Source organism: Lissotriton helveticus, chromosome 1_1 (assembly GCF_964261635.1).
Source record: "Lissotriton helveticus chromosome 1_1, aLisHel1.1, whole genome shotgun sequence".
In the NCBI taxonomy this organism is placed as follows: Eukaryota; Metazoa; Chordata; class Amphibia; order Caudata; family Salamandridae; genus Lissotriton; species Lissotriton helveticus.
In genome coordinates, this window is record NC_136057.1 from 2130946563 (window position 1) to 2130966258 (window position 19696).

At 44.9% G+C, this 19696-nt stretch overlaps 1 protein-coding gene across 9 annotated transcripts in view; it reads right to left on the reverse strand.

The window, feature by feature from the left end:
* The window catches only part of HFM1 (helicase for meiosis 1), a 4349684-nt gene that overhangs the window by 3917598 nt on the left and 412390 nt on the right, over positions 1-19696 (reverse strand). For all 9 annotated transcript variants that reach the window (XM_078646278.1, XM_078646275.1, XM_078646244.1 and 6 more), the window contains exon 4: positions 8921-9165. In XM_078646278.1, coding sequence (XP_078502404.1) covers positions 8921-9165 — 245 coding nt within the window. The remainder of the gene's footprint in view (positions 1-8920; positions 9166-19696) is intronic.

A 19696-nucleotide genomic window follows, 5' to 3' on the forward strand; every position in this document is an offset into this window, starting at 1 on the left:
AACATTCACATGCCAACTGACACTGCCCTGCTCCAGTATGTCGATGATCTACTGATCACAGCCCGTTCTGAACGTGACTGCGAGCGAGCGTCACTGACAGTTTTGTATTTCCTTGCCGAGATGGGGCACAAGGTGTCACCTTCGAAGCTTCAATTCTGTGTCCAGCAAGTGGTATACTTAGGACACTTGCTGTCCAAGAGGGGTAGGCAGTTGACACCCGACCGTATCCAGTTAATAGCGAGTCTTCCCCAGCCCAGAACCCAGAAGGAGGTACGTGCCTTTATCGGCCTTACTTCTTATTGTAGACAATGGATTCCTCAGTATGCATTTCTAGCCAAGCCACTGATACAGTTAACGACACAGGAGGCAGCCGTATCGACTGTCCTCCCTTGGACATCTGACCATACACTTAGTTTCAACGAGTTAAAGAAAGCCCTATGTCAAGCTCCAGTTCTAGCTACACCGAACTACAGTAAGCCTTTTACACTTTTCGTTACTGAACGCGAAGGTACAGCATTATCTGTTCTCACACAAGATCAAGCAGGACAATACAAGCCCTGTGCTTATTTTTCGAGCACATTAGATCCAGTCGCCCAGGCGTTGCCTGCGTGCCTCAAGTCAGTTGCAGCCACAGCACTAGCTATCAGACAAAGTGATCCCATAGTTTTAGGACACTCCCTGACAGTACAAGTTCCACACTCCGTAGAAGTTCTTTTAAACAGAACACAAACACAGCACTTGACAATTGCACGTTTAACAGGTTATGAATTGACACTGTTCCAGCCACACATAGAAATTAGACGCTGCAACGTCCTGAATCCTGCTACACTGTTACCATCAGTTAATTCAAATCCAGACACACATGACTGTGTGGAAGTAGTTAACATTACGACAAAGCCAAGACAAGACCTGACAGACATTCCGTTACCAGATCCTGACCTGACACTTTATGTGGATGGTTCATGTATGAGAACTAGTACAGGAGAACTAGTCGCCGCGTATGCAGTGACTACTGACACCGAAGTTATTGAAACACACCGTATTGATACCCTGTCCGCTCAAGCAGCAGAGCTAGTCGCTCTGACACAAGCCTGTATACACGCCAAGAACCTGAAAGTTAATGTTTACACAGATTCACGTTACGCATTCGGAGTTGTACACGACTTCGGAGTGCTCTGGCAGGAGAGAGGTTTCATGACTTCTCATGGAACCAAGATTCAGCATGGTCTCCTTATTCAAGCCCTGTTAGATGCCATACATTTACCGACATCTATTGCTATCATGAAGTGCAAAGCACATACGAAAGTTACTGACATTATTTCTCAAGGTAATGATCTAGCAGATCGCACAGCCAAGCTTACAGCACAGACTCCAGACATTCCAGTTAACATGACACATACTCCAGATCCGACTACATGCATGACAGTTAAGGACCCTACACAAGACGTCATAGATATACAGTTACACGCTACTCCCGATGAAATCAAGAAATGGTCTGAACAAGGAGGGGTCCAGACAGATCAAGGATGGTTAACGAAGGGTAGAGCCACATGGTTTCTCCCCGATTCTATGGTTCAAGTCATTATCAATACCGCACATAGTCCAGCACATTTAGGAGAAAAAGCTATGTTAGACAGTATCCAGAACATTTGGTTCAACAAGCATTTACGAGCTGCAGCCAAGCAGAAAGTCCGTACCTGTATGATATGTTGTCAGTTTAATCCAGGTAAAAGTGTCCCGGTGGAACAAGGTGGTTTCCAGCCCCCTGACCACCCTTTTGAGGTCCTCCAGATGGATTATATTCAGATGGAGCGATGTCGAGGTTTCAAGTATGTCCTTGTAGTTGTATGCGCTTTGTCCAGATGGACAGAAGCATATCCAGTCCCAGATTACACAGCCGCGACCACTGCCAAGCAGTTGGTTCGTGAATTCTTCCCTAGATACGGACTCCCTAGAGTCGTATATTCTGATAACGGTCAGCCATTCTCCTCAGAGTTAATGAAGCACGTTTCCCTTTTGTTAGGGTACCAGTGGAAGTTCCATTGTGTACGCCATCCTGAAGCAGCCGGTCTAGTCGAGAGACATAATCAGACCCTGAAAATCCGTATTGCCAAAGTTTGTAAAGAAAAAGGTGTGGACTGGCTAGTAGCTCTGCCAGTCGCTTTGTTTTATATGCGCATGGTCGCACATTCCAGATCAGGTCTGTCCCCGTATGAGGTCGTATTCGGCCGCCCCCCTAACATGTGGGGTACTCCTAGACCCCGAAGTATTACCGATGTTTCATGTAATATGCTGACAGATTACCTAGCTTCCTTGATGTCTGCCCTCAACTCATGTCGTTCACAGGTTGCCGCCGCATTTCCAGACAATACCGAGGTGGCACCGCACGAGATCGTTCCAGGCTCCTTGGTGATGATCAGAAATTTTGACAGATCAAGTCCGCTGGAACCACGTTGGAAGGAGCCACGTCAGGTCCTCTTGACCACCCGTACTGCCGTCAAGTTGGAAGGCAGGAAGGGGTGGGTCCATCTTTCTCATGTAAAACTTTTCAATGGATTGAAACCCGTCTCCAAGAACATTTCCCAGGATTCTCAGGATTTTAAAAACTGTCAAGACATTGTTTTAAAGGACTGTCCCGCAAAAGACATTACTACAACCCCTCCCTGGTTAGAGAAAACTCCGCAGCAGGAGTATAAGTTAAAGCTCAGGTCTAGTAAAATAAGTCAGTCAGTTTGATTGTATAAGTCCTCCCCTAGGTGAAACGGTTAGATTGTTTCTGACATGAATAAAATAGACCCCCATAGTGAGAGAGTCAGTAATAACTCAATTCAATGTATCGTTTTTCTGAGTTTCATATTATTCATCAGCATTTTGATTTCCTGCACCAGCTATGCGTTCTATCTGTATTTTCCAGTTCCTCATGTAAATATGTCTGCTAATGCTACAGTAGAGCACACGTTTAGTGATCTGCCTCCTCACGAATATTCTTACCGCCTCGCTATGCGTAACAACACATTTATCCGTATGTTACATTATTCACACCAGACCAGCAATGCCACTAATTGTTGGGTGTGTGGTCGACTCCCCCCTTTCCAGACACCGAAGGGAGTTCTGCCACTCTTTCCTTATCCATTCTCACATAATGGTTCGTGTGGAGCATGGTCCACGTTAACGTCATCCTCAACAGATATGTCTTTTCTTAACAGTACATGTTTCCCAGACAAGCAAGGTCTCCCCCACAGAACAGGTTTAGATCTAGAAAATGAAGTATATAATTTAGGTAATTATTCGTCGAATTTCATGGTCCTGAATGTTCAGTCTGATACTACTCCAGACTTACCTGCTATTTCAGTACTACCTGTCAAAGGCGAATTATGTGTCCGTAGTTATGGTTCCATACATGTAGGTCATAGTGAATGTACTACTGTTATCCAGTATAGTGACAGTGGGAAATCTGTTTTCAAAGCTTCACGTCATTCTTATTTTATTTGTGGTCAAACTGCATATGTTCGTCTGCCCCTCGATTGGGAGGGAACCTGTTACATTGCCTTCCTACTGCCACCTGTTTTCCTAGCCCCATCTGATTATCACCGAAACACACATCTAGTACACATTAGACATAGAAGGGAGTCCCCAATTGTCGATTATACTGAAACTACTCTAGAACAGTATACAGATTTCAATAAAGGTTTCTTCTTCTTTGTAGGACCTGTCCAGAATAGTAAACTGATCCGTAGGTTAACAAGAACCCTTGAAGCTGTAGTAAATGAGACTGCCTCTGCTCTAGGTAACTTAACCGAAGAACAATCTGCTATGAGATTTGTCGTTTTGCAAAATCGTCTCGTCCTTGACGTCATACTGGCCGATAGGGGCGGGGCCTGTAGAGTCATCGGATTTAGTTGCTGTATTTTCATTCCAAATAACGCGCCGTCTGTTTATTCAGCTATAACCAGACTCCATAAAATTGCCCATCTGTTACACCAAGATCCAGGCACCTGGACATGGTCCGGTTGGTTCTGGAATATAATTTCCGCATGGGGATGGAAAGTCCTGTCCTTTCTAGGTATTGCAGTAGCGATCATATTTAGCTGCTGCCTCTGTATACAATGTGGCCCTGCGATTTGCAGCATGTGTGCTACCTCTTGTATTCCTAGTCCCAAGCCCCGTTCTAAATCCCGTTCCAAGACAATTCGAGACGAGCAAATGGTACTGTATGAAATGATAGATGGTATCATGAAAATTGATGTTTCCTGATGGAAACGTAGTGACAAGGAGGGAATGTGGAAAAGTAAATTTTGCCATGTTCTGTGTCCCTACTCATCCATCATATGTTATGTGTGCATGACCAATATGCATATGTTATTCCCCATGTCCGATTAATGACGCAATTCCAGTTGTGTCCACCTCTAGTATGCTAGTTTCCAGTCCTCGTGAATACTACGAATATCAGGCCTATGTAAAGCTATGTTGCCACGTTTCTCAGTATGCACGTTATTCCATTATAAAGCCCCCGTTTCCAGGCCTCAAAAGGGCCCGGACATCAGATTCAGCTCCTGTCTCCTGAAAGCCTCGCTGAGGAGCGATACAGCCCCCACCTGTATCCTCGACCCTTCACTTACTCCCTGCCTCGCAGTGCCCGGTGCAGCTTGGTTCTGCCTCTGAGTCTGCCAAAAGTATGTTATAGTTCCAGCTATCAGTTCAGTCCTCCTTCTCTGCATTCCTAAGCTACTGAACTGCATCAATAGTTTCCGTCATTGTCTAGCCTATTCGGCTCCACGTTAGAGAAATACTGTATTAATGGTCATTTAATATTCTTCATCACGCACTACATATAGAATAATGCATGGTCCAGTCTTAGAGTCAAGTTAGCTTTTCCCCTCATGACTTCTAGTTTATATCCACATGTTCCCTAAACACCAGATACCAGATAGGGTTTAGGTACATGTCGCTCCGACCCTCCAGACTTTAGTCTCTGCTCCTAGCACAGAGTTCGTAGCCCCCAGCTTCTCCTAGTAATACGTCATTGCCAGTTTTCGCGCACCATTAGGTTAGAGGTCCCGGCTCCTTAGGTAGCCCCCTCCTATGTTTCCGCCCATTCATGACATATTCTGTTACGTTTGCACCACATGTCTATGTACACGCCCAGTTACACCTACCTTTACTGTTATCTCTCGCGACTGCTACGCGTCACGCCTTCTGCTCCACCCACTGTTACGCCTACTGCAATGTAATGCTATGTGTTTGCGCTATGTATATAAGTCAATGTATTGTTATTAAAAGTTAGCGCGCTCATCCCAGATCAAGCCCCGGCAGCTGCTGGGCCCCAGTTGTCCTGCTGGGCCCTGTCACCTCTGTTCCTATGCAGGTTGTCCTGATCCTGTCCTTATGCTGTAATAAACCTGCAGAAACTCCTACTACCTCGAATCTTGACTCTTATTTTATTGAGCTATCTGTTATTCATTCATTCATTCAAAAATAGATCCGGTATTATTTATTTATATACCACAAGCGGGAGCCGGAAAAAAGAACTGAGTAAACTGCCACCTGCAGGGCATGTTGGGACATTGGAGGTCAAGATTCTCATTTTTTCCAATGCTGCAGCCTATACAGCTACATTGCTATATATTATCCTATCTCGTACCTTAAAAAAAGTAAAAAACTGTTGTGAAGGATGTTTTTAAAAAGTCACTTTTCTCTTTACTTTAGCAGCTTCTAAAGGGTTTAACCATTTTTTCTTTCTAGTTTTAAAGTAACACATTACGTATTACAATATAGCCTGTTTAAAGGCTACAAAATGTAACTTTTATGTCACATATGTCTCCTGGCCTTTCTTAAGTAAGGCGAAGTGGATGTGACTTTGAAAGAACTGCTTCCAGGCCCCAAACATGGGCAGGACTATTATGTGCCTATGATTATGGTTGTAGATCCACTTAGAGAGAAGGGTGCTGTTCAAATTCAAATCTAACACACACTGTTTAGGACACCACAGGAGCTTATTGTTATCAGTTCATTGTCACCTTCAGACACACAGATCCTGGTCAACGGTCAGAGTACTTCAACAGAAAACTCTGAAAAGATTCTAAAATGCAAAGTTCTACATTCAACGTTTGTCTTACCAATGAACTAGACATATGCTGAATAGTATTACATCTTGCTTCTTTAATAATATTTATATTAAAAAACATTACCTAATAAAAGAAAACTACTAACAAAAGATAAAACCAAGAACAGTAGATAGGCACAAGTGACCATTGGAAAAGTATGCACCATAGAGGAAAAAAATAAAATACTAAAAAAACATAGCATTATAATTTATGAGACAATGATAAGAAAATAACAAAAACATAGAAACAAAGCTACAATACAAAATCAGTAGTAGCAAAAACACACATTTGCACACACACCCTGGGCATGTTTTGCTTTCTTAATAATTCCAGCACCATTTGACTTCCGTGGTCTAACAATCTCTATCTGATTTGATCACCTCAACATTAACATTCATTATTTTTGATATAAAGCAATTGACCTGGTAGCCCAAAAAAGTTTCAAAATTTCTGGAGTCAATGTATTGGGATTGGCTACTTAGTAGAACATACTGTTAACATACATAATAGTATAATGTTCTCGGCCAAGTAACGCTAAACCATAGTATCTTTTTTTGGGGGGGGGGGGGGTGTTACATAGTGCAAACTCGACTCAAAGGTGTCAGAGCGCTTTACATGAGCACCAGTTATGTTACATACAGACACATTATTTTTTGTTAGGCACGGGAAGATTAAGTGATTTGCCCAGAATAAGAGGATGTTTAGAGTCCCTGGCAAGACTCAGATCTGATTCCCCAGCTTTGAAGTCGACCGCTCTAGCCATTAGGTCACATCCTCCCAGCTTCCCTTAGTGCGTCTGCCAACGTTTCAAATGCACAACTGAAATGTTAATGAAAAACAGGACAGTGCTGTTTTGGATGATAATAACTGAGAAATTCAGATAACTATATTCCATTTATTAGAACTCCAGCTTTAGGAATTGATGTGGTGCTTTTGGGCTAGATATTAGTTTGTCACAAGTTTTATTTGATCCACTGTCCAACACAGATAGTCCTGCGCAAGACAGTGAAAGGCTATACCATGTCTAATCTCATAACAATTGAAGTGCATCATTTTTCATTCATTCCGGAATTCTATCAATATTTTTTGTTTGCTATCTTTCCATTTCCTCCCTTTTATGAGGCCAGAATAATCATTGTTCCTCAGTTGTTTAATTAGACCTACAATGCTTGTCGTTCAAATTCTATTGCATATTTCAACATCCAGATTACTAAATGAGGTGGGCGATATATTAAGCAGCATATGATATCTCTATCTGATTTTCCTTAATTTCATCTCTAAATTAATTTGTGCTCATACCGTTATTATCTTACCGTGTAGTAATCAATATTAAGCCCTTGTTAAAGTTGTTATAGAAATAAGCCTGAAAACAATCTGGGCACGGGTTTCCCCTACACCAGGGGCCAGATGTAGGTAGGGAAAATTTACCGATTCTTATTTACCGAATTTTACCGATTCGGTAAATAAGAATCAGTAAATAAGAAGGGGGGAGATGTAGGAACATCCAGATGTTCCTTTTACCGAATCGGTAAAAATTGGTATTTACCGATTCGGTAAATACCGACCGGTAATGCCCATTCATCCCCTCTAGCACCCCCAAAAAAGGTTCGGGGGCCATGTGGCAGGCATACCTGCCCTAAGGGCAGGTCTGCCTGTCATATGGCACAGGTGTGCATGCACACATGTGCATGCACACCTGAATCGGTATTTTACCATCAAATTGAATTTGATGGTAAAATACCGAATTTGTAGGGCTTGTGGGACTCAGAAGAGTCCCACCTACATCTCAATTTTACCGAATCTGTAATAATACCGGTCGGTAAATTTACCGACCGGTATATTTACCGATTCGGTAAAATTACCGAATAGGCCTGTTTCCTTCCCCCTACATGTCAAAAGCCAAATACCGGTCGGTAACGGCCGAATTCGGCCGTTACCGACCGGTATTTGGCTACCTACATCTGGCCCCAGGTCTTTTAACCCCCTAACCATGGCGGCAATTCTACCGCGGTGTGGCGGTTTAATTGAGTGGGCGGGGCCGCGTCGGCCAACGAACGTGCACAGCACTACAGAGGTAGTGCTCGCGACGGCCGTTGGCCGACGCACGCATCGAAGGGGCTAATAGGCTTTTAAACCTTTTGTTCCATTAGGTCCATTCTCAGATTATTTCTTTCAATTGAGGATATTCAGAGAAGCATGACTCCCCCCCATAAGTTGTCTGATTTGTGTACCATCAATTTCTTCCCATTCTGCAATCTTATTTTCTTGGGAAATGACTGTACCCTCTGCCTTTTATACTTGAAAATAACAGGGAATCTGGGTTAGGAAGGGTGGTGACCTGGGAGGCACATGAGTTGAAGCTATCCCACAAAGAAACTAGTTACCTTATAAACATCAAATAGCTTAAATGAATGTGACACCCTCTACGAATTTAATAAGCTTCAAATTCCCTCTTGGAATCTAAGAGGCTTGGCATTAGTTATAATAATATTTCAAATAGGCAAAGTACATTTATTTCAGAAAACACTCTTGTTTGAATGTATGCACTGGGGGATAGACAAATCAGTGTTTAAAGTGGCTACTAAGTTAAGAGAGGAATCCAACCAACTGGTACTTAAGAGTAGTAAAATGACTATGAACCTGTCAAGTTTCCTTCCCAAAACTGGGAAGTGTTGCCTTAAATGACCAGGTGCAATACTATGCTTTGCCAGTAAACTGCTAAGTTGACAATTTGATTCAGACTTGATCCTTAAATACTAAACAAATATGCTATCATATCTCAGGACAAACATTTCGAAATTAATAACTATAGCTACCTTGCGTGTGGAATGGCTCTGAGTATGATGAAAATGAATGTGATTCATGATCACTTGGCTCTTTCCCAGAAGAAAAGCTGGAGTAATCAAGATCAGGACTTGAATGATGGTGTCCCTCATCACTGTGAGTGGTCTTTAGTGTTCCACCTTTTATTTGCCGTGTTGTACTTCCAGTATTATCCAATGATAGGGATTTACTGTGATGATCTGCCTCTTGAAATTGATATTTGTATGTTGTAAACAGGCTGCAATATGATAATTTATAAGACATGAGTAATCTGTCATATACTTTCATTATATTTCCTTTTGCAATTGAAAAGGTAATATTAGTTCAACAGCCTGTTAGTAAAAGTTACTTCATATTAATTCTAGTTCTGCATCATAGATATCTACACTGAAATCATGATTAATCCCATGCATATAAAAAAACATAATAAACACAGTGGCTAAAGGAATTTAAAGTTAGAATTGGTACAACACCTTAATGTATGTTTAAAAAACCTCTCATTCACCTACAAATACAGTTAGAGTGCAGTTATGATTTCGAATTAAAATAAAAAAAACACAGAAATGTGCAAGCTATGGTTAGGATCACAATCCATAACTCACACAACAGCCATGATAACCAAATGCAATGCTCACAACTACACCATTAATGGAACAGATGTTATTAGATTGGTGTAAATCATTTTACAGATTACCCACTCAACCTTGTCAGTGAGAGCTATGAATGTACAGTCATTAATTGGTTTATGTTTGTCAGCCACTGCACTCAACACACTTTAAAAGAACAACACCCACTTCACACAACCTCTAACCAGGCCACACACCCATCCCTCACTTGCCATCGTAACTCCTGCTGGGCAGGGCATAGGTGGTGCATAGCAGGTGTTTGCTGCAAGGCCTGGCTTCTGGTAAGGACCTGTGCCCAATCTTCCGCTGGACAGTACCTGCTCAATGGTGATTCGTTTGCAGACCAGAGCCTTCTTCCATTTGTTTCCTGTACAGCAACTCAGCTGAACGGATTTCTATCAAACTTGCCATGAAAGCAGAACTTTACCCTAGGAAGTGCCCTTGCTTGGTTTTGTGTAAATCAGTAGTTAAAACCTTTTTGGGGTGGGCTTGAAGAAGTAAAAAAGTTAGAGATATTAGGACTAGAATGAAACATTTTACAATCTAATTGGATGAGGAAACTTTTTCTCCCGACTTCCATTTTGGGTTCAGGGAACAGAAGCTCATTGACTGGCTGGCCATAAGTTGAGAAAAATGTTGTGACAACCATTGTAGGACTTGGGGACCGAGTCTTGAGTCCTGATATATAAAAATTACAGAGCCATACGGGGGGGGGGGGGGCATTCTTTGACCTTCTTGCTTATGGGATGGCTATTTTAAGTGAAGAAAAACAACAACAAAAAAGAAATAGATTTTGTCAAGGGGTTGACAGATTCGGAAACAGGGTTACTGTATCCCAGTGCCCCTCTAAGGTCCATGAACCCTAACTCAAGGTCCATAAAACTGGTGGACCCATTCTGTCCCCCATCTCAGGTTTGCAGTACCAGCTAAATCACAGGGTTTATCTGCAGGACTATCTGTGGAACAGAGACAGGCAACAAATCTGTGTGGCTTCCCAGACTTTAAGGTACGGTCCATAAACCTAAAAAAAAGAGAAATTGCAGAAAAGCAAAGGGCAGCCTCCACTTAGCTGCCTAAAGGCCATGTGAAGTGGAGTTTGGCAACCCAGGGAGGTTTGAGCACTATTGCCAACTCTCCGTGCACAGGATCAAATGCAGTGAACAGCAGGGTATTGTGTACTTCCATTGAAGTTGGATGCAGAACACGATAAAAAAACTTAAATGTAGTGAAAAACCAGGGGCGTGGCCTGGCAACATGGCTGTGAAGACGTGAGCTCCCGAGCTCTCTCTTAATCAGGACCCCGTAATCCTGTTATAGTGTGCTAAAAAGAAGTGATCCTGGAAGGCACCTCGACAGCGAAAGTAGGGACCCAGCAGATCCCAGCGTGGAGAATGGTGAGAACGCAAAGGAATTGGGCCCTGCAGCCTTCTTTGGAGGTGGCACAGGACCAATTGCCCGTGGCCCCGAGGGCACAGGAACACAAACGGCCATCACGAAAAGCAAACAGCAATCCGGACACCCACCTGGCAAGCCCTTGATGGAAGACAGCAACGATAGCAGCAGATGGTGTGGTGAGTGACTTGGCCCAGCTGAATAGGGCGGGGCCAACATTGGAGACCCGTTTTACGGAGGCCTGGATCCCCAGCAGGTGGGCGAGGGAGGGATCTGGGAACTCTCTCCCCAGAGAAAATCCAGTAGCTGGGAAGCAGCCGGCCCTGGGGTGGGACCGCGGTAGCCAGCAGGAACACAAGAAAACGACTTCGCGGCTGCATCCGGGAGGAGCCAGCGAACCCGGGACTGCAAGGGAGAGGAGCGATGACCCAAAAGTGGCCAGGTGAAACTCCCATTCCAGATCGTAATCACAAAACCAGTATAGCTTGTCTCTAGGAGACCCATTGGACAGACGCCGAAGCAGTGAAATTGGCAAAGAAATGGTGGGGTCAGTCATACCACGCCACTTATTCATCCTTTGCTAGAGGGGTCTTGATATGGGTAGCACCGGGGGTCCCATTTGCCCTGAAATTGATGGAAGTTGACATAGACAGCAGGTACATACTTATCTAGGGCACACTGGATGGGCAGGAGATGGTAATACTGAATTCCTATGGCCCAAACATAGATGACGCAATCTTTTACACCACACTGAGAGACGTACTGTCCCCTACAGTGAGAACAGACACCTACATTTGGGTGGGGGACTGTAATTGTGTGATGGTTGGGAGACTGGACCGCCACCCGCTTCGTCAGAACACCAAGCCAGGAATGACAGAGACCTTGTCAGGAGTGATGTCGCAAATGGGGTAGGAGATATCTGGCGTGATACACACCCCGGGAGGCAGGAGAATACGTGCTACTCGGCCGCACATGGAACCTATAGTAGGCTAGATAGGATACTGGCGCCTTGTCAGACAGCGCTAGGAGTGCAGGAAGTCATTCATCTGCCTAGATACTTGTCTGATAATGCACCAGTGCTATGCGAATTTAAGTGGGGGAAGGGGAGCAGGAGCCTCTACTCATGGAGGTTCCACATGGAAGTGTTGCAGGGCCCGGTGGAGAAAGACCAGGGCCGGCTTTAGAGCTGATGGTGCCAATGCCGTTATGGTGGGAAATGGACCAGTTCTGATACCTGGGCATCATGATCACACACACCACTCAGAAACGGAAGCAATGCAATATAGACCGAGTGACAGAGGGTTTGGCCCACTCGGTCAACTTCTGGAACGCCCTCCCTTTGTTCATTATGGGCCGGGTGGTGGTAGCCAAAATGGTGTTTTTGCCTCAATGCCTCTATGCCCTTCAGAAATTCACTGGATAGACTCCCACTGTCAGTATTTAAAAGACTCCATTCCTTGATAATAAAACTGGTATGGGTAGACTGCAGAAACAAAGTGAGTAGAGAGGTCCTACAGCTGCCGCAGGAAGACGGAGGGTTAGCGCTTCGCAATTTGGAACTCTATTACTTAGCATCCCACGTACAACACGCAGCACACTGGCTGACTGGGGAGAACAACTGGGAGAAAGAACTCCTGACGGACGACGACACAAGGGAAAAAACATTGCCCCAACTATTACAAGGAGGGCAAAGGGGACAGGAAGAGGGCTTCTACCTGATTAACCATATAGCGACACTTTTGGGAAAGGGCGGTATAGGTGGTACTGAGGTGTGCCCCATTTGCTAGGGATTTGATGTTTTGGGAACTCCCGGCGTTTATGCACTTGGCGTCGAAGGTGGATGTAACGGGCTGGAAAGATGGGGGATGCCTGATGTTGGCAGATCTTTTCCCCAACAACACACTGATTTCCTTTGAAGCAGCGCAAGACAGTTTTGAGGTAGGACAGGGACAATTCCTTCTCTATGCATGCATCACTAATATAATACAGGACATCTGGCCTAAGTGCCCTGTTGCCCCGAAGTACTCAGCCTTGTTTAGAACGGTACTGGAGTTTGGGGGGATAGACACTTGATATCCCACTTACACAACGTGATTATTACGGACATGCCCAGACCAAGACCAAGGGCGAGATTGGCATCAGAGGAGGAACTGGGGGCATCCTTTCTGGACTCGGAGTCGAAGGAGGCCGGTAAATTAGTTTTAAAAAAGGGCTCATGCAACACGCAATTTAAATTAGCCCACTTCGATTTTCTACACCGCATATATATCACCTCGGTGCTACTACACCGCTTAGACCCCGCGAAACCGAACACATGTCCATGATGCCACACGGCTCCAGCAACAGTTCTACACCTGGCCTGGGATTGTCCTGCAGTACACACTTATTGGAACTGGGTGGTTGAGACACTAGAGTGTGTTAGGGGTGTGACACTAAGGCCAGAACCCAAAGGTTGTTTATTGGGCATGCTTAAACAACGTAAGGGAGGAAAAATGCAATGACGATTTGTACAACTGGCGCTACTGCTTGCGAAACGGCGAGTAGCCATGACATGGATGGGCACTGGGGGACCTAATTTGTTATGGTGGAGTAAGGATGTCAAAGAATGGGCTGTAGAGGAGGAACTCGGGCTACGCAGGTGTAGGGTGGATGAGCATGCAGAATAGGAATTGGCTTTTTGGAGAGAGGTCATAGTGGGCTTTGAAGCAACAATAGCAACAGGGCAGGATACCGGGAATTCAGGCTCTGGTGCAGAGGGAGGGGATTTGCCTACGAAAAGTCTTGAACCTGATGATAAAGGAACTTCCCTTATGTTCCGCATGTAGCACATGTACTGTAATACTGAAGGCCTTTCAAAAATGGCAATGTAGCTTTGGACACTGCACTGGGAGAGGGTGGAATGGCTATAAACCGTATTTCATGTTTGTAACGGTTAAACAATATAGCACTGTTTATGTCGACAAATGGGAAATTAAAAATAAACAAATTCTTTTAAAAAAAATTGTGTAAAACCCAAATTAAAGTGTCATTATTGTTAGCCTTACTTATAACACCTTACGCCATGTTTTAGAAATCACTAAAAAACGTACTCAAAAACACAGTTGAGGTTTAAGTTGCATTTGGTGAGCGTGTTATGAAGTGCATGGCTCAGTCAGTCAGTCAAAATATCTTTATTCGGCTGACTTACAGCCATAAAAACATTTTAAAAATGTGAGAAAAGAATGTGAGAAGAATGTAAGAAATGTAAGAAAATCCTTCCCTTCCTTCCCGACAAAGCTGGCCAAACCTTGGTAATGTCCCTGGTACTGTCCACTCTGGACTATTGCAATGCCTTGTTCATGGATGCACAAGGAAGAGTCATAAACAAAATGCAAGTTATCCAAAACTCAGCTGCTAGGCTCTTGGGCAGAATCCCCAAACATCTTTCTGCTTCGGAAACCATCAGAGATTTACACTGGTTACCCATTAGAAATAGGATAAAGTTCAAAACTCTTTGCATTGTGTACAAAGCTCTGCACAATTTGGGACCAGCTTTTCTCACTCAGAATCTGACTCCTTACTGTCCCCCCAGAATATTACGCTCCTCCAGTTTAAATGACCTTACGGTTCCCCGTACCAAATCTGTTTCATGGGGAGACAGAAGATTCCTAGTGTCAGCCCCTAAACTATGGAATACTCTGCCTCACTCGATAAAAACGAGCCCTTCACTCTGGTCTTTTCGCAAACAACTCAAGACTTGGCTTTTTAATCACTAAATTCAGATCTTCCCTCTCTGGTTGAATATGGCAGATATCTTAGCGCCGAGACGCCCATGGGCCATTGTTCGCGCTCTAGAAATATTATTAATAAATAAATAAATAAATACAAATGGACGATGCGCTTCGAAGCAATGATAATTCATAATCAGGATATAGTGGGATTAACTCAATAAATTGATATTTCTACAAAATAGCAGCATAAATTAGAAGCAGTATATAATAAACTTCATGACGAACCCCTGTCCCGCGGGCAACAGAATCCAGAGATGAATCGTTAAAACAAGACAAAAAGATAATTTCCCAACAATATCAAGCAGACGAACAGCTGCAGAGATGTATCTGTAAATCATTAAACAAGTGAATTCACCATTTAAAAGGTGAAGATGATATAAAGCTGGCCGACACTACCGAATTTTTAAACACTTTAAAAGAGGAATGATACAATCACGCCTTGGCTTGATATAAAGTTGACAGAAGAAAAAATAATGAAGCGTGCTCTGTGTAGACTTGGAATCACAAGGGCACAGATCCAGTTTAGCATTACAGTAGGCTTTGTGAGGATAAGAGACCAGAAAGTGAGAAATGCCAAACCTGAATCTGATAAGATGAAACAATTTAGTACGGCAGAAGTAAAAAGAGAGGTAAGGCTTGACACCTGGAGAGCGTACTAGAAGCAGGTGTTCTGAGACTCTCTTATTTACCATCTCTAAGTTCTCACTAGATAAAGTTGGGTGATCCTTTTTAGGTCGAGCTGGTGTAGCAGCGCAGCTGCGTCCAGTGAAGCATCTATTGTCGTCGACTTTCTGGGAATGTGAGACAGGGGATGAGCACACGCAGGAGATTCCCCCATGTGAGCGCGCACGTTCACTCACACGCCGTGCACATCTCCTGTCCCACATTGCCAGGAAGCCGATAACACACACACACACACACACACACATGCGCACATACACACACGCATGCACACACACGCAGGCACACACACAGACACACGCGCAGACACACACACAGACAGACATGCACACACACAGACACACGCGGGCACACATCTCCCCCGCCCACCCCACCCCACCCCACTCACCGGGCTCTTTCCGCGTGTCCCTCTCTCCCTCGGCAGCCAACGGGTCAGTCTCGGCATGGGAGCCCCTGCTATCCGCTGGTCTTCACCAGGGCCCCCTCCGGGACTTCAGCTGCCGCACTCCGCTTTGGCGCCGGGGCTCGCTGCTCATATCGAAAGTTAGGAATGGCGCGCATGCGCGGGCAGCCCCCGCCCTCTCAGTCACAGCCCGGAATTAGTCACGTGTTTGTGCAGGACATAAGGACTTTTGTTTGTAAGGGATCTCCAACTTCCCCTTTAAAAGTCAAAAAGTTCGTTTTCTTTCTTTTCTACTGTCATGTGTCCTTTACAGCGCACCGTTTGATCTTGTTTAACAAAAGAAGGCAGAGGGCACGAGGCAGGCGGACCTGGCCATTGACACAGAGATTTGCTTCGTAGATATGTGGTCATTTTAGTCAGTCGTCACTCTGGAAGTTGACCCCGTGATCTTAACAGCCCTTCAGTAGAGGCTCCAGCGCACATCAACCGCGCTTTCACACCGTCACCATAGGATATAAATATATATAATTATCTCAAAAGGAGCTCGTTTACATGGTGGAAAAGGCAGTGTTCAGTGTGCCCTGGGGTTCTGTTTAGTAGACATTCACCCTCTTTGTCGTGGTCGGACTTATTTTTGGGGGTTCCAGAGTTCAGATTCTTCTAACATGATTTTCCGACCCGCCCTTCCCTGCTTGGCAGGATGAAGGGCTGGTAACAGGATCTGCGCCTCTGCCTACCGCCCTCGCAGCAGCCACGGGGGGGGGGGGACTCTGCCCAACCCCTCCCCCCCCACCGACCCTCATAGGAGCTCTGCAAACTGCTCCCTCACAGCACCCCTCATAGCAGCTCTGCAGACTCTGCCCCCCCCCTTTTACAGCAGCCACTAGGAGAGAACCCTGCCCCCCCTCCCTCACAGCCCCCCTCATAGGAGCTCTGCCCTCCGCCCTCACAGCAGCCACCGGGGGAGCTCTGCCCACCCCCCTCACACCCACTCTCATATGGGCTCTGCAAACTGCCCCCTCACAGCACCTCTCATAGCAGCTCTGCTGACTCTCCCCCCCCCTCCCTGAAGCCCGCAGAGGGGCTCCGCCGGGTGACAGAGCTCGTCCTCCATCCCCCTGTGAGGACCCGCGCGGGGAGCAGCGCCTCATCAGCTCCAGACACCCAGAGGCTGAGACAGGCTGCAGGACGGAGAACTACAGGCACGTGCTGCAGCTCGGAGGGTGCAGGCGCCTGCTGCAGGGGCGGTGCAGAGGTCGAGATACCTGCTGCAATGGAGGAGGGACTGGGCAAAACTACAGGGCAGAAAGGACTGGCGGAGTAGGCATCTACCGCTAGGCTACTGTTTCAGGACAGTAGGGCTGGGCAGAGGGATAGACCCCTGCTGCAGCGGGGGAGGGGCTGGGCAGAACTACAGGGCAGAAAGGACTGGGTGGGTAGGCACGTAACGCTAGGCAAGTGTTCTTGCTGCAGGGTGCAGGGGTTGGCAGAAGTATATGCACCTGCTTCAGGACAGTCGGGCTGGGCAGAGGTAAAGGGCACCGGCGTCAGGACAGTAGGGTCGGGCACAGGGATAAGCAAGCACCTGCTTATGGGCAGGAGGGGCTGGGAACAGATGCCAGATTCAGGACAGGAAGGCTGGGCAGAGGCACCCTCGGTGGTGTCAGGACAGGAGGGGCTTATTACAAATACAGGCTCCTGCTACAGGGCAGGATGGGCTCGGTACAGGTACAGGCACCGGTGTCGGCACATGAGGGGCTTAGTACAGATACAGGCTCCTGCTTCAGGACAGGATCGGCTGGGCAGAGGTACAGGCACCTGCTGCAACGGGGGAGGGGCTCGGTGCAGGTACAGGCCAGGAGTTGTGTCAGGACAGGGTGGGCTGGTGAAATGAAGAGTAATTCCAAGGATATTGATAAGAATCCTTTAATCAATCGAAGAGCATAGTACATGTAAATCCAGCAGGTTCAGCATCATAGAATAACTGATCTTTTACAAAGGATGCACAGCAGCATGACATGTACAACATTCTATATTCTAGCTATGACATAACTAGAATATGTACAATTAAAGAAACAGTGCAAATAAGAAAGCAACACAACACATCCTCCTTTCTAATAATAAAGAAAATAAAATTTAAGAAAGAAAACAAGGAAAATAACATTCACAATGTAATTCTAAATTACTACTTATTATTAGAAATAAAGTACCTAATAGTAATGTAGTCCTAAAGCTAATCTACTACTTATTGTTCGTAATGTAATCCTTAAGCCAAAGAGGAACCACCCTCTTCCTTGAGGATTGACGGCACAAGGATGAATCCTCACTGGCAGAAACAGGACTCCCTTCCACAGGAATAATGATTGAATCTTCAGAATTTTTGCTAGAAGACTCCAAAACATCACAACCAGAAGTAACTTCACTTGAACTAGGACCACTAGCCACTCCAGGACTCTCATTCAAATCATCATTCCCATTGAAACTATCAATGTCCAAATCCTCAGGTTTCCAAAGAGTGCAAGAATGATCAGGTTTGGAAAGACAACCTGGTTTATATTTCGCAATCCTACTCAGATTCCAAACCTTTCCATTGTTAAGCTTAACAGAGTTCTTTAAAACCTCCACCACTTGAAAAGGTTCAGAGAAAGTAGACTCGCCTTTTTGAACCTTAAAAGGTTTCTTGATTTTGATCCAATCACCCACATTTATTTGGACTTCCCTAGATCCATGCCTCAAATCATGATATTTTTTACTTTTGTTATGAACTTGTACCAAACGTGCCTTAACTAAGTCCCTAGAACAAGGTTCAATTTCACTCGAAAATAACCAAGCAGGAATGGTTTTAGAACGTGGATTCCTACCTTTCATTAAGACAAAAGGGGAAACACCAGTAGAGTCATTATTAGTAATACGGTAATTCCAAACTACCTTCCCAACTTGAGTAGGCCAATCCAAATTATTACCAATTGAAAGCGGAATAGTATTCTTCAAAACCATATTAAAATGTTCAACAACACCATTACCGCCAGGATTATAAAGTGAAGTTGTCCTATGCTTAATACCAAGCTTACTGAAAAATCTTTTCGCTCTTACAGACAAAAACTGAACACCGTTATCAGTGAGGATGCAAGAAGGAATTCCTTCTGCAACAAAAGTCTCATCAAGGAAAGAAAGGACTGAATCTGTATCAGCCCTTTCGACAACTTTAACAACAGGCCATTTCGAGAACAGATCTATAAGGACAATTAAGAAATGGTGGGAACCATCTTGTTCCTGAATAGGACCCTAAGGGCCAGATGTAGGTAGAACTTATTTACCGATTTTTAATTACCGAATTTTACCGATTCGGTAATTAAGAATTGGTAAATAAGAAGGGGGGGGTATGTAGGAACATCCAGAAGTTCCATTTACCGAATCGGTAAATATCTGTATTTACCGATTCGGTAAATACCGACCGGTAATGCTCCATTCATTCCTATGGGCTTTGAAGCCCATAGGAATGAATGGGGCATTACCGGTCGGTATTTACCGAATCTGTAAATACCGATTTTGACAAGGGTGCAGGGGGTGTCACTTTGACACCCTCTAGCACCCCCAAAAAAGGTTCGGGGCCATGTGGCAGGCATACCTGCCCTAAGGGCAGGTCTGCCTGTCATATGGCACAGGTGTGCATGCACACATGTGCATGCACACCGGAATCGGTATTTTACCATCAAATATATTTGATGGTAAAATACAGATTCGGTAAGGGTTGTGGGACTCAGAAGAGTCCCACCTACATATCAAATTTAACGAATAGGTAATAATACCGATTCGGTATTTTACAGATTCAGTAAATTTACCGATCGGTAAATTTACCGAATCTGTAAAATATGTGGCCCTACATATCAAAGCTCA